The 12862-nt window shown below is 43.8% G+C and overlaps 1 protein-coding gene across 1 annotated transcript in view; it reads right to left on the bottom strand.

Moving 5' to 3' along the window:
- WDFY4 (WDFY family member 4) overlaps positions 1-12862 on the bottom strand; it is a 249490-nt gene that overhangs the window by 24919 nt on the left and 211709 nt on the right. The window contains exon 51 of the mRNA XM_056130445.1: positions 263-416. Within this exon, the coding sequence (XP_055986420.1) occupies positions 263-416 (154 nt within the window). The remainder of the gene's footprint in view (positions 1-262; positions 417-12862) is intronic.

The following is a 12862-nucleotide window of genomic DNA, read 5'->3' as shown; positions in this document are numbered from 1 at the left end:
AGACCTGGGACCCTCAGAAAAAAGGTCATAGATGAGCTGTGGATCAGAGTGGTCCTGGCAGCCTGTGGGGGCCCAGCACCCTTCCTCATCTCTTTATCAGGTGCTGCCACCCAGCGGAGACTGCACACAATTGGTGGGCGATGGATGAGGTGTCTGTTTAGCTGTCATCAGAGATGGTGATCAAGTTGGTCTTGACCTGTAGCTATGGACAGGAAGTCTGTACCGCACAGCTCACCCCGGCTTTGCTCCCTCCTCCACTCACCAAACTCCACCCCGTTGAAGTTTGTTAGGAACTCAGGCAGGTAGAAGAACTCTGGCGTCAGCTCCCGGACATCACTCATGTTCTCCCTGGAGGCCGACTCCCATGCGTTCTTCATGCTGTGGAACATTCTATCTGCCACATCAAAGTTTCCACCCTATGAGGATGAAGGAGTGATCAGGATCAGCTACGTGCAATGAGAACTCTGAGTATACAGGCATCGTGTGTGTGTGTGTGGGGGGGGGGGGGGGGGGCGGGGATCTCCATCCGTCCATGGTACAGCTGAGGCACAGGCTCTACCACCAGAACTTTCCATTCACATCCTCACATAGATTCATTTATGAGTCATGCTTTTGGGTGATCTGTCCTCATGCATCTACTCACTCCACCAGTCTCTGGAACCTTGCACCAGAAACTTCCCCCAGGGATATAAAAACCACTATAATAAAGGACTCAGTGTTTCCATGCTTTAGAAATTTGAGTTTAAATCAGGGACAATAAAGAATGTCTTGACCATTTTCTGCATTTTCTCAGGATGAGCTCTGAATCAGGCACATTGCAGAATACCAAGAACCAGCTATATGACAAAGAATGGGACGAGAAAGTCTTCTGGAGGGTCAGGGAAAGAAAGTCCCTGGTGACTCTGGAGGCTGGACATAAAAAAAATGATAGTGTGTTATGAGCAGAAGGCATAGTCTTGGTCAGAAAAAGAGGTAGAAGAGAGGAGAATAAGGTAACAGCCCCAGTCACATCTAATATCACAGCCTGGATGAAAGACAATATGTCTGAGGATGAAAAGTTGGGGCTGCACCAGCCTTCAAAGGACAGGAAGGTGGTACATGGAAAGAGATGTGGGTAGTCTCCAGCAAGCCTAGTCTTAGTTCTAGGCCCATGTCTACAAGTGACTTGATAAAATATCAAGCATGGCAGTTGGTATTGCACCAAGTAAGACTTAAGAAAAATTCTTTCTTTGTTTTCTATCCTGGGTTTCCCTTCTTCTCACATTCATCAGGTGTTCTTGGGGGGTCAGAGAAGGCAGAGAGATTATAATAGGGTAAATGCAGATCCAGGATTTACATCTACTTAAATTCAAGTATACCTGGGGACATCCTTCTTCCTGGGATTCTACAGTTCATTTGTTCCCAGCAAGATGAAGCTATATCCAATGTCTTCCCCTGCCAACTTCTGCAGAGGCCATGTGGAGGCTGGGACTGAAGGCAACACACTCAAAATCAGTTTCCTTTTGTACTCGCTTCACCATTCAGGCACTGAGGTTTCCCACTAGCATTTACCTAAGAAACTTGGGGAGCAGTTGCAATAGAAAGGAAGGAAGAAGGCTTTCTCTTGGCAAGGTGCTTCTGTGTTAGGTAGTTAATTCACAGACATAGGCTCTCTTAATCTTCACTGAGGTGCATTAGGAAGGAGTGAAGGATCTGGGACCTGTATTTTGCAGACCAGAAAACTGATGCTCTTAAATGCTTACTGGTTTTCACAACACAATAAACGGTGGAGCTGAGGCTAGACCCATGGGAGCAACTCCAGTGGGCATGCTTTGGCCTTATGCCAGTGAGCTGGGGGAATCCCTGGGCCTGGGATTGAGATATAAACCAAGAAAGACGTAGGCCAAGCTTCCTGAGGAGGAAAGGCTTCTTACATATCTATATGACAAGGCAGACTTGGGCATCTTGTGGGGGTGGATCAATTTTCTGAATAAAACTTTGAGTATCTAGTGAAATCCAAGAGGACATAGGGATAGGGACTCCAAGAGATCCAGTTAGTGTTGGATTTATTCTCAAACATGTGAGATCAAACAAGATGTGACTTTCCTCCAAGGTGATCTTGACCTTGGTTGAAATTAGAGGATTGAAGCCCACCATCAGATTCAAATAGAAAAAAAAAAACAGAGGCGAGAGTGTTTCTAAATAAATCTGCACCTAACAAGTCACTCATTGAAATGTATTAAGAGCTTTTGCGTATTTAATCTGCAGCTGGAGCCTTGCCTCTGCAGGAGATTGATGTCTCCTCCTCACCCCATTTTCCTTTTGCAGTTTTTATGAGTGCTGATGGTAATCTCCTGAGAAACAATATGATTTGGTAATAAAAAGATTACCTGTATTAAATAAAAATAATATATACATAGGAAATATTGTTAGTGCGACAAATCTGGTTAAAGATATTACCACAAAGAAAAATGTTATTTTTTTCACAGCTGTCTAATGCATTTTAGCAAAAGTAATATCTTTAAAACTTAAGCCTGTATTATTTATAAAGGAAGCAATAACTGATTTTCCTATTTTCTATATTAATAAATGTATTTGCATACATTTGTTTCAAAATTAATGGGTTTTCTCACTTCTGCAATACAAAAGAAAAGCCAAATCCCCCAGAAGAAAAAGTGGAGCGGCTGTTCCATGCATTCTAAGTCTGAGGGTTGACAGAAACTCTGATAGCTGCCAGCAGTTTGGACTTGATTCCCAGGAAAGGAAGAAAAGAGAGAAGGGAGAGAAGATGGAAGAAAGAGACATGACAGAGGCCAAGGGGACAAACTGAAGGTTTTCCAGAGCACCTCACAGCAACGTCTAAGACAAAACAATCAGGAAATTACTTCTAGAATGAAGGGGAAGTCAAAGTGGTCAAAGAGGTTTACTGAATCAGCTTCTTCTCCTAATTCTATTCTACAGAGAATCTTGAATATCAAGACTAATGAATTCTCTGTGTACCCAGACAGACCAGAAAAATAGAACAGTGAGGTTATGAACTAAGGAACAACCTCTTACTGAGAGCATTCCTCCCAGGTGACCCTAAAGTCAGAAATAAAAGGAGTTGCTAAGAATTATTGTTAGGAAGCAATTATCATAGAGGTTTGAGGTATTCTGAGATAAGAGGTTCTATTCCCTGCATTTTCTATCCAGACAAAATACATATCTTGAATGACTAAAAGCTCGAAAACAATAAAGCCCTAAGTAAGTGAAAATACTTTTGTTCCGTTTTGCAAAGAGAGGAATCAAAATTAAAAACTAAATAATGGGGAAGTGACTGACATGCATTTCTGCTGATGTTGACAAGAGTTAAAAATAGAGAGGAGTCCTTGGTTAAGAAACTTCAAAAACTAGGGACACGGGGTCAGGAGATAGTATAGCAGTGGAAGTATACGCTTAACGTGAACCCAACCTGGGTTTGATCACTGATACTACATATTCTCCTAAGTAAGCATCATTAGGTATATCCCAGAAGTCTTCTAGGCACCATTGGTTATAATGTGGAGGGTTCCAGTCCCACTGATGTGACCCTAGGTGATCCCCAGTACCACAGGAGCCCAAACAACATGGCATTCTTGAGCTCTCATGTTGAATATCAGTCCCAATTGTCTGAGAATAACCAGTGGAAACTCAAAGGCTCTTGCTGACCCATGAGAGTCCCCCAAATAAACTACAATCAAATTCATCAAATTCTGGAAAATGTGATGAATTAAAGGAACTTCTCATTTGATATGTGGACTCAGTCTGGGTCCTCAGATAGACATTTCCATTGTGTATTCTTAAACCAATATGGTACAGAAAGTCAGCAGGGGTAAAAAAAAAAAAAGCTTTCGTATTTGATCTTTACCCACAGTAAGTTCAATGACTTCATTTACTCAAATGTACTTAGACACACACATATTTAATAGTGTGTGCTAAAAAGTCTATTCTTCCATTTACAAGGGATGGACCCAAATCAACCCACTACCACAACCATTGAATGGGACTAGTTTTAGGGGCAGAATTACAGCCCGTTCTCAATGCATATATTCTTCTTCATAATGTAAAAGCATCCAATGCAAGCAGTTTGCTTCTATGATTCTGTGGATACCTTGATTGTTTTAAGCTGCTGACCTTTCCCACCATCAAATAAAGAGTGGGGAGAGGACAGAAAACACAGAGCTTGGGAGACAAGCTGCCTAGAATGGGATTTGTTCGCTTATTCACTTATAGTCTCAACTGAACTGGCACAAGCTCCATAGTCTCTGTAGCCTCCCTCTCATGCCCCTACACCTTGGATAATGGCTGTAGATGGGAAAACGTGTGTGTGTATATGAGGTTGTGAGTGTGCAGGCACCTGTTAGTGGAAGTGTGTGTGACTGCATGTGCCATGTACCTCCTCTTATGTTGGGGACACAGGGAGAGTGCCTAGGAGCCTAGAAGTGGGGGGCAATTCTAGGCTTGGACTCAATCTCTATCGGCATGGGGAAGATAATCAAGGACATATCACTGTAACACTGTCGTCCCGTTGTTCATCCATTTGCTTAAGTGGGCACCAGTAACATCTCCATTGTGAGGCTTGTTGTTACTGTTTTTGGCATATCGAATATGCCACGGGGAGTTTGCCAGGCTCCTCCATGTGGGTGGAATACTGTCAGTAGCTTGCCGGGCTCTCTAAGAGGGATGAAGAAATCAAACCTGGGTCACCTGCGTGCAAGGCAAATGCCCTACCCGCTGTGCTATCACCCCAGCCCAAATCAGGGGCATAAAAAAAGAAAAATGGTTTTAGAAGCAATTTGAAGTAAAAGGTGTAGGGAAGGCAATGGAAATCGCAGGTTGGAGCCTGGGACAGGGACCAGTCAGTCGCAATAGGAGGTGGCGTAGTGAAGGCATGCTGATTGTTTTGAGGCTGTGAGAACAAAGGGGAAAGGGGCAAGTGCCGGAGCTTAAATATTCAACTCGGTCAGCTGAAGACTGTCTGTGGGGCATTGATGTGAGAAGCCCAGAGCCAGTGGGCTGCTTGTCTGTCTCACTCTTGAGTGAGAACAGGCTGACCCTGGAACAGCCATTAGAATGTGGCCAGTAACTCAACAAATAAAACCCACAAGAGCACCTTGAAAAAAATGTGCTGCCTGCTTTTATGGGAAGCAAAGTGGCTATAAATGGGGCACTGAAGAACAGCCAAACAGCACTGGGGCTGTGTCTCACTCCCCCATGCCACCCACTGAGTTGGGCATGACTTTCAAGGAGGAGGAGCTGAGGGCCAGTTATTCAATGTTACCAATCACAAAGTTCTGGAAACCCAGTGTCCCAGTGTTGCCTGCCTCTGTTGTATGCGCTCTTCCTAACATTTCTCATTGACTCTGGATAATAATAATTTACACCTTGATTTTCAACACAACATTGAAAGCTGCAAAGGAACTTTGTTCTATCATAGTTTGGTCCTTCCAAACTTACCTTCTAGGCCACCTGATTATCACTGTCTTCTAATCTCCTTCCTGCTGCACTGCCTTTGCCTGACATAAGAGCAGGTGAGACCGAAGCACCTACATGCAGTCCAGAAGACCAGGCCATAGGGCTGGAGCCATAGCACAGAAGGTAGGGCATTTGCCCTGCACACGGCCAACCCAGGTTCAATTCCTAGCATCCCATATGGTCCCCCGAGCACCACTAGGAGTAATTCCTGAGTGCATGAGCCAGGAGTAACCCCTGTGCATTGACGGGTGTGACCCCCCCACCCCGCCAATAAAAAAGCAGGCCAGGCCACATATCAGATGGATCAATCTTGTGCCAAGGGGTGATCAGTTGGGGTGGGGTGTATGTGAATGTGGACAAAGGAGTTCTGCCTTCCCTTCCCTTCTCCTGGTACAGGCCCTGGGCTCCCTGATGACTGGCCTGTGCAGGACAAAGCTCTAGCTACTGTTCTCAGTTCTCTCTGCAGTTAGCATATGTCGAATACAAAAACCAGCCAGCACGCCTCAGGTGGTTCAGAAAACCCTTCCCTGCTGCTGGTAACAGCTGACTTCACACGGGCTGTGACTTAATTAACACAGCACTTTATTTCAGTTTCTTATTAAATGCAGCCGTGAATGCCGTGGTGGCAACACTGCCACTGTGCCCTCACAGGGGCTTGACTGCCTCGCTCTGCGCTGCCCTAGGCTGTGTCTGATCTCAGGATAGAGTGTACCACCCGCTCCACTCCACCAGTGTACGGCAGCCCCAGCCTCCAGTCTCCCAGCTGCTCAAATGCATGAAGGCTTATGAGCAGCAGCTCTAGGCAGGCAAGATTCCCATGAATTCTCACATCTCGAGTGAGAAGACCCCAGATCTGCAGACGGTAGTCTGAATCCTGCCTGGGAGTGGGGATAACTGAGCACAGCCCTGCTGGGCACCCACATGCATCTTGACTTATGTCTGCATATATAACCCATTCCCATTGCGCTACAGAGAGACATCCTGTTTTCAGGATGGTGGGAAATTATAGTTGAAATTATATAATTATAACACATTTGGGAGGAAATTGGCTTGGCGGGTAAAGAAATGAAGGGTGCAACACTGAAGGTGCTGGGTCCAGAACAATCAGATGAGGATGTAATGGCAAGAGCACTGTAGCACTGTAGCATTGTTGTCCCAATGTTCATCAGTTTGCTCAAGTGGGCACCAGTAACGTTTCCATTGTGAGATTCGTTGTTACTGTTTTTGGCATATCGAATACGCCATAAGGAGCTTGCCAGGCTCTGCTGTGCGCATGGGATACTCTCGGTAGCTTGCCGGGCTCTCCGAGAGGGACAGAGGAATCGAACCCGGGTCGGCCACATGCAAGGCAAATGCCCTAAAGTGATAGCACTCCAGAACAATCAGATGAAGATATAATGGCAAGAGAAACAGCATATTTTTACCCCTGCCACGTACTGATGCCTCTGCACACAGAAGCCAACTGCTCACCTCTGCACACTTGCATGAGACATGAAAGTACCCGAAGACCACTAAGCTCATTTCACACAGGGTTGCATCAGACGCAGCAGCTACCCTGTGCAAACATGGTACTTTCTGCCCCGAAGATACTTGTGTGCAGACTGCAAAACCAGGTATCCCCATGGGTAATGCATGTACACAGCAGCCCGCATACTGCATGTACACTGACATTGCAGCCCAAGCACCTGCCTACATGCAACAAATCACATGTGTGATGTCACACAGGGATGTGTCATTGAAAATGGAACCTAGAAAATAGAATGTGTCTCTCTTGGATCATCTGCTCCTTTGGCAGCCTCAGTCCAACCCACCTCACTTCCAGCAAGGGACTTAGGCTCCACGTGCCTAGAGCTGGGATCATCTTAATCCTTGGGATGGTGATGTGTGCTCTGAGAAATTCAGGAAAGTGAGACTCAACGTGGCATCCATTCCCAGGTTTGGGAGGGTTCAGAGAAATGAAAGTCCAGGTAAGTCACAGCCATCTTCACTGTGGTAACGTTTATGGAAAATACAAGAGAAAGCATTGCAGCATCTGTCACAGGACAGATGGATAAACAAAAGGTGGTAGATAAAGTACTATTATTCAGCTAGAGAAGAGATCGCTAAGTCAATGACAGTTGGAGAGATCACTTGGGACGGGAGATGTGTGCTGAAAGTAGATAAAGAACCAAACATGATGGCCTCTTAGTATCTGTATTGCAAACCATAATGCCCAAAAGTAGAGAAAGAATAAGAAGGAAATTGTCTGCCACTCCACTTTCTTTGGTGGAGTCTTTTCTGTCCATCTGGCCCTGGAAACCTTCAGTTTCTCATTTCTCTGCTCTCTAGGGGGTGGGGTGGATTGGGGTAGGGGTGGCAGGAGGGATACTGGGGATATTGGTGGTGGAAATGTATACTGGTGGAGGGATGGGTGTTCAATCATTGTGTGAATAAAATTCAATCATGAAATCTTTGTAACTGTATCTCATGATGGTTCAGTAAGAAAAGAGAATTAAATGGGGGGAAAATATACCAAGTACTTGAATGAATTAAGCTTTCTATCTAAACTTATTTAATAAAGTCCATCAAAAAAAGGAAGAAGGAAAGAAAGAAAGAAAGAAAGAAAGAAAGAAAGAGAAAAAAGTGAGAAAGTGAGAAAGAAAGAAAGAAAGAAAGAAAGAAAGAAAGAAAGAAAGAAAGAAAGAAAGAAAGAAAGCAGGCTAGGGAGCAGAGGGATAGTACTGAGGATATCCCTGAGCACAGAGCCAGGAATAAGGCCTGAGCACCAGCAAGTATGGGCCTGAAACAAAACAAAATAAAACAAAAAAAGAAGGCTATTCTCATTTGTATCATGGAAAACCTAGAAGACATAATGCTGAGTTAAATAAGCCAATCTGGAGTGAGCAAATACTGAGTCCCCTTGGAGGGGATTCCTAGAAAAGTCAACTCCCTTACAGAGATAAGGAGAGGAGAATGGTAGCTGCTTGAGGCTGGAGAAAGAAAGAATGGGGACTATTCAAGAGTCTAGAGTTTGAATTTAAGAAGATGGTAAGGTTTAACTTTATGTGAAACATATTTTCCCTCAATCAAATAAGTTTCAATTTTATTTTAGATATGCCAAAGACCAGAGACACAGTACAAAGGTCAAGGCATTTGCTCTGCATGCAGTAGACCCCAATTCAATCCCTTGTATCACATGTTCATCCTCCTCCAAAGTATATCAAAGGCACTTAGCACCATCCAGGAACATAGTAGGTGCTTAAGGAGTATTAGAGGTTGATAGTGTTAGGAAAATAAACTTCAGGAATTATCATATTATCCATCCCTTGGATTTTACCAATAAGAAAATTGAGTCCCATGACAGAATAGGTTCAGTTCAAGGTGAAGTATAACAGAGTGGATGACACTAATCAAGCCTTCCCTGGCCCCAAATATCCTCCCTATCCGATTAATACTTTAAAACAAAAGGCAAGATGTCTGAATGCAGAATGCCAACCACACACTTTCTTTGGTGAGGTCTTCTCTGCACATCTGGCCCTGGAAACTGTTTTCTGGACATGGGAAGGCCTAACTGCCCAGATCCTGCACCGACTCCCTTTCCCCCTCTTCCCCACTCCTGGCTCCATTCTAGCTGGAAGACTCTGGTCAGAGAGATCTCAAGACTACCTTTCCTGTCATCACCTGGAGGGTGAAGTCAGTGTCCTGGGTGGGATGAAGGGAAGAATCTGCCTTCAGGAAAATTTAGGACCTTGCCTCAGGAGGCCTCTATAAAGCCTCCAGATTCTCAAAGCAGAGCTTATTCATGGTACCCAGAGTTAGTTTCTGGACTCACATCCTTGAGATGAGTCCATACTTCATTCTATGGCTGGGGGACGGGGGGGAAGCAGGGGATCATTTGTTTTTCTACTGGTTCTAAATGTCTAGATATATAGTTTAGAAGAGTCAGTTAAAATTCAAAAGGTAAAACCAACTTAGAAGCTTATGTGGAGCTTGGCTGGAGCCGTAGCACAGCGGGTAGGGTGTTTGCCTTGCACGCAGCCAACATGGCCGACCCAGTTCGATTCCTCCGCCCCTCTTGGAGAGCCTGGCAAGCTACTGGGAGTATCGAGCCCACACCACAAAGCCTGGCAAGCTACCTGTGACGTATTCGACATGCCAAACACAGTAACAAGTGTCACAATGGAGACGTTACTGGGCCTACTCGAGCAAATCGATGTGGAGCTTAAGATCACATGATCTTAACTTGGAAGAATCAATCTGCCACAGCTAGAGTTGAACCCAGAAAAATTGGGAGTCACGTGGGCTTCATTAAAGCTAGCAGAAGCGAATTTGACCACCTTTGCACTATCTGAAGGCTCCCAAAAGGGACCATTTCACACAGGTTTAGACCATCTCAAATCAAGGTGGTCTGGAAAACAAGAGACAAATCTGGTTGTATTCAGCTCAAACTAGTTGAGGTTTGCTTCGAAGTGGACAGAACCCAATATCCTTGTGAGTTCCCAGCATTCCTCTTCTACCTGGGTTTCATCTTCAAACACTTTTACAGTCCAGACTGTCTTATATTAGCTGAAACCAGAGGGGAACCAACCTGAAAAAGTTCATATCCACTCAGTTTAGAGCTGGCTGATTATAGGTGGGGAGAAAGAAACCAACAAAGATGGATCATCTTTGCATCCTCAAGCTCTGAACTAGAGTCTTTACCCACATTTATCATTTAATCTCATTAGTCCGGTGAAGTGTGCATAATTAACCATCATTTTCAGAGGTAGAGTAGCTAGCAGAAGATTTTGTTTCTATTAAGAGGCTGAGTTGGGATGCAAATATGGTAGCTGATTCTGTTTCTATTTTGTTTGTTTTGAGGCCACACCTGGTGATGCTCAGGGGTTACTCCTGACTTTGTGCTCAGGAATGACTCCTGATTGTGCTTGTGGAAGCATGTGGAATGCCAGGGATCAAACCTGAGTCTGTCATGTGAAAGAAAAGTGCCCTACCCGCTGTTCTATTGCCCTGGCCCTGCTTGTTTCTATTTTAATCTGTTCTTCTCCGTGTGAGAAAACTCTCAGCAACAGGTAGAGACAGGGCTTTAATGCATCCGAGTGAAGAATTAAGGGAAACTTTTAAAACCTTCAAAATTCCCTGGATGGAAATCTGTAATGGAATGCATCACCACCATCATCAACAAAGATCATCATTTCTTGTGGATTAATGAGCAACATCTGGATGGTATTCCTGGCATGGGGTATAGCTCTGGGACCATTTGTTCTCCAAACCAAACTTACTTAAAATGCTGGATGCCTGAGATAGACCCAAGGGAAACACACTTATTATTTTTGAGTGAATTTCCAGGGAGAGGGGTGTTATACAATGTCTAGACTATCCAAGCTGTCAAGGAGGGAGAAGGTTTGCCAAGAAACAGAAGACAGGAGGATTTTTACTTCTTAGTGGGGAGAGCACCTTGATCTTGTTCATCAATTGCTCCAGTCCAGGATTTAGGAGTTGGATTTAGTGCTGACTCAGAAAGCTGTTGGTCCCAGAGGCTCATGGTCATCTGAATGGCCATAGGCTGACCTTACTGGTGAGATCAGATCCAAACACACAACTCCTGGCACAGTCATGATTTTTCTCTGATGAAGCAGAGCTGTCACAAGCCCACGCATGTTCAGTCATCTGTTACCCACCTACCTCATGCCTCTTCCTCTCCCTAAATCTTGCTAAATCTAGATCATGTCAGGCCCTCAGCTCTAGACTTCTTTTTGAATCATGATGAGACACACAGTTATAAAGTTGTTCATGATACAATACTTCAATCATACAATATTTCAACTCCCATCCCTATCCATTTCACTAGAGAACATTTCCCACCACCAGTGTTCCCAGTTTTCTTCTAAAACTCTGGCCATTTTGGTGGGGAGAAAGAAACCAACAAAGATGGATCATCTTTGTATCCTCAAGCTCTGAACTAGAGTCTTTACCCACATTTTATCATTTAATCTCATTAGTCCCGTGAAGTGTGCATAATTAACCATCATTTTCAGAGGTAGAGTAGCTGGCAGAAGATTTTGGAGTTTGATGAGCCAGCTGCTAGCTATGACTGGGATACCTTAGGACTCTCTCCAGTCAAATATTGTGCCCTGAGATAACCGAGAAACCAGGGGGCAGGGTTGAAGAGAATGAGAATAAAAGAATTTTGCAGCAGTCTCATGTGCCATGGTCATTTTCAGAGCTCAGTTAGACTTGCCGATTTCCAGTTTACATAGGACTGCCAGGTAAAATAGAAGAGATCCAGCTACACTGAAACATGACCATGAACAGCTTTGTAACTTTGTAGCTCAGAGGGATTCAATAATTTTAAAAAATAGAAATGAGTAAAATGCCTATAGAATGCAAAACTTTAACTTTCAGATAAATGTATTTTTAGCATGCTATTGAGTCTGAAATTCAAACTTACCTGATTGTCCTATATTTTGATTTAGTAAATCTGGCAACCCTAAATTGGCAAGATGGTCTATTATCTTATGAGTAAAAATTTAGACAGTTTAGGTATTCCTCTCACTATTCAAATATTTTATTTGCTCATTTAATTCTTTGCCCTGTATTCAGCTTTGTGTTCTGCATTTTGATATCACAAGTGATATTTTAATATTCACTTTTATTTCTCTTCTTTGTGTTTATTTTTCTAATGTTTGACCTACTATGCTGAAGAATATTTCAAGTGTCATCTTTTCTCTTTTCCTTCTGAAGCAAAGTCTAGTTATGCAAAGGTTCATCTCTTTTCCAAATCACTCATTTCTTAATTTTTAACACATTTTGGAAAAATGTACAGGTGTAAAAGCAGAAGAGCAGCCTGCCTTAACTGTGTAGCCCAAATCCTGGTGTTGCCTCCAGTGAGAATCACATTAGACAATAGTTGACTTCCGGCAGTAGTCTCCGCCCACCCAACCCAGCTCGAGGCCTGTAAGCCATGACCTCAGTGTGAGTTTGAGTGAGGGTGTATGGGAGTTCTGTCAGTGGAAGTATATTAAGTTGTACCTATGTGTGTATGAATGTGTTTGGGGTTATGTGTGTGTGTGTGTGTGTGTCTGTGTGTGTATGCATATGAGAGAGAGAGAGAAAGAGAGAGAGAGAGAGAGAGAGAGAGAGAGAGAGAGAGAGAGAAAGAGAATAAGCTGTGGATGAAGGTTTATGGAGTCACAACAGTGTGAGTGTGAGCTTAAGGGAATTAATAACCAAGGCTGTGTGAATGTGAATGTGCATGTGAGTCATGGTTAGATGTGTGATTTTGTGTACATGAGTCATAGGTATGTGTGAGAAAGTATCTATTTGAGTCATGGCTTTGTGTGTGTGAATATGTGAGCCAAATTTGTGTGTGTGTTTTTTTTTGTGTGTGTGAGTGTGCATGTGTGCACGTGCA

Source organism: Sorex fumeus, unplaced genomic scaffold (genome assembly GCF_029834395.1).
Source record: "Sorex fumeus unplaced genomic scaffold, SorFum_2.1 ptg000078l, whole genome shotgun sequence".
Lineage (NCBI taxonomy): Eukaryota > Metazoa > Chordata > Mammalia > Eulipotyphla > Soricidae > Sorex > Sorex fumeus.
This window is presented reverse-complemented; position numbering and strand designations above follow the sequence as displayed.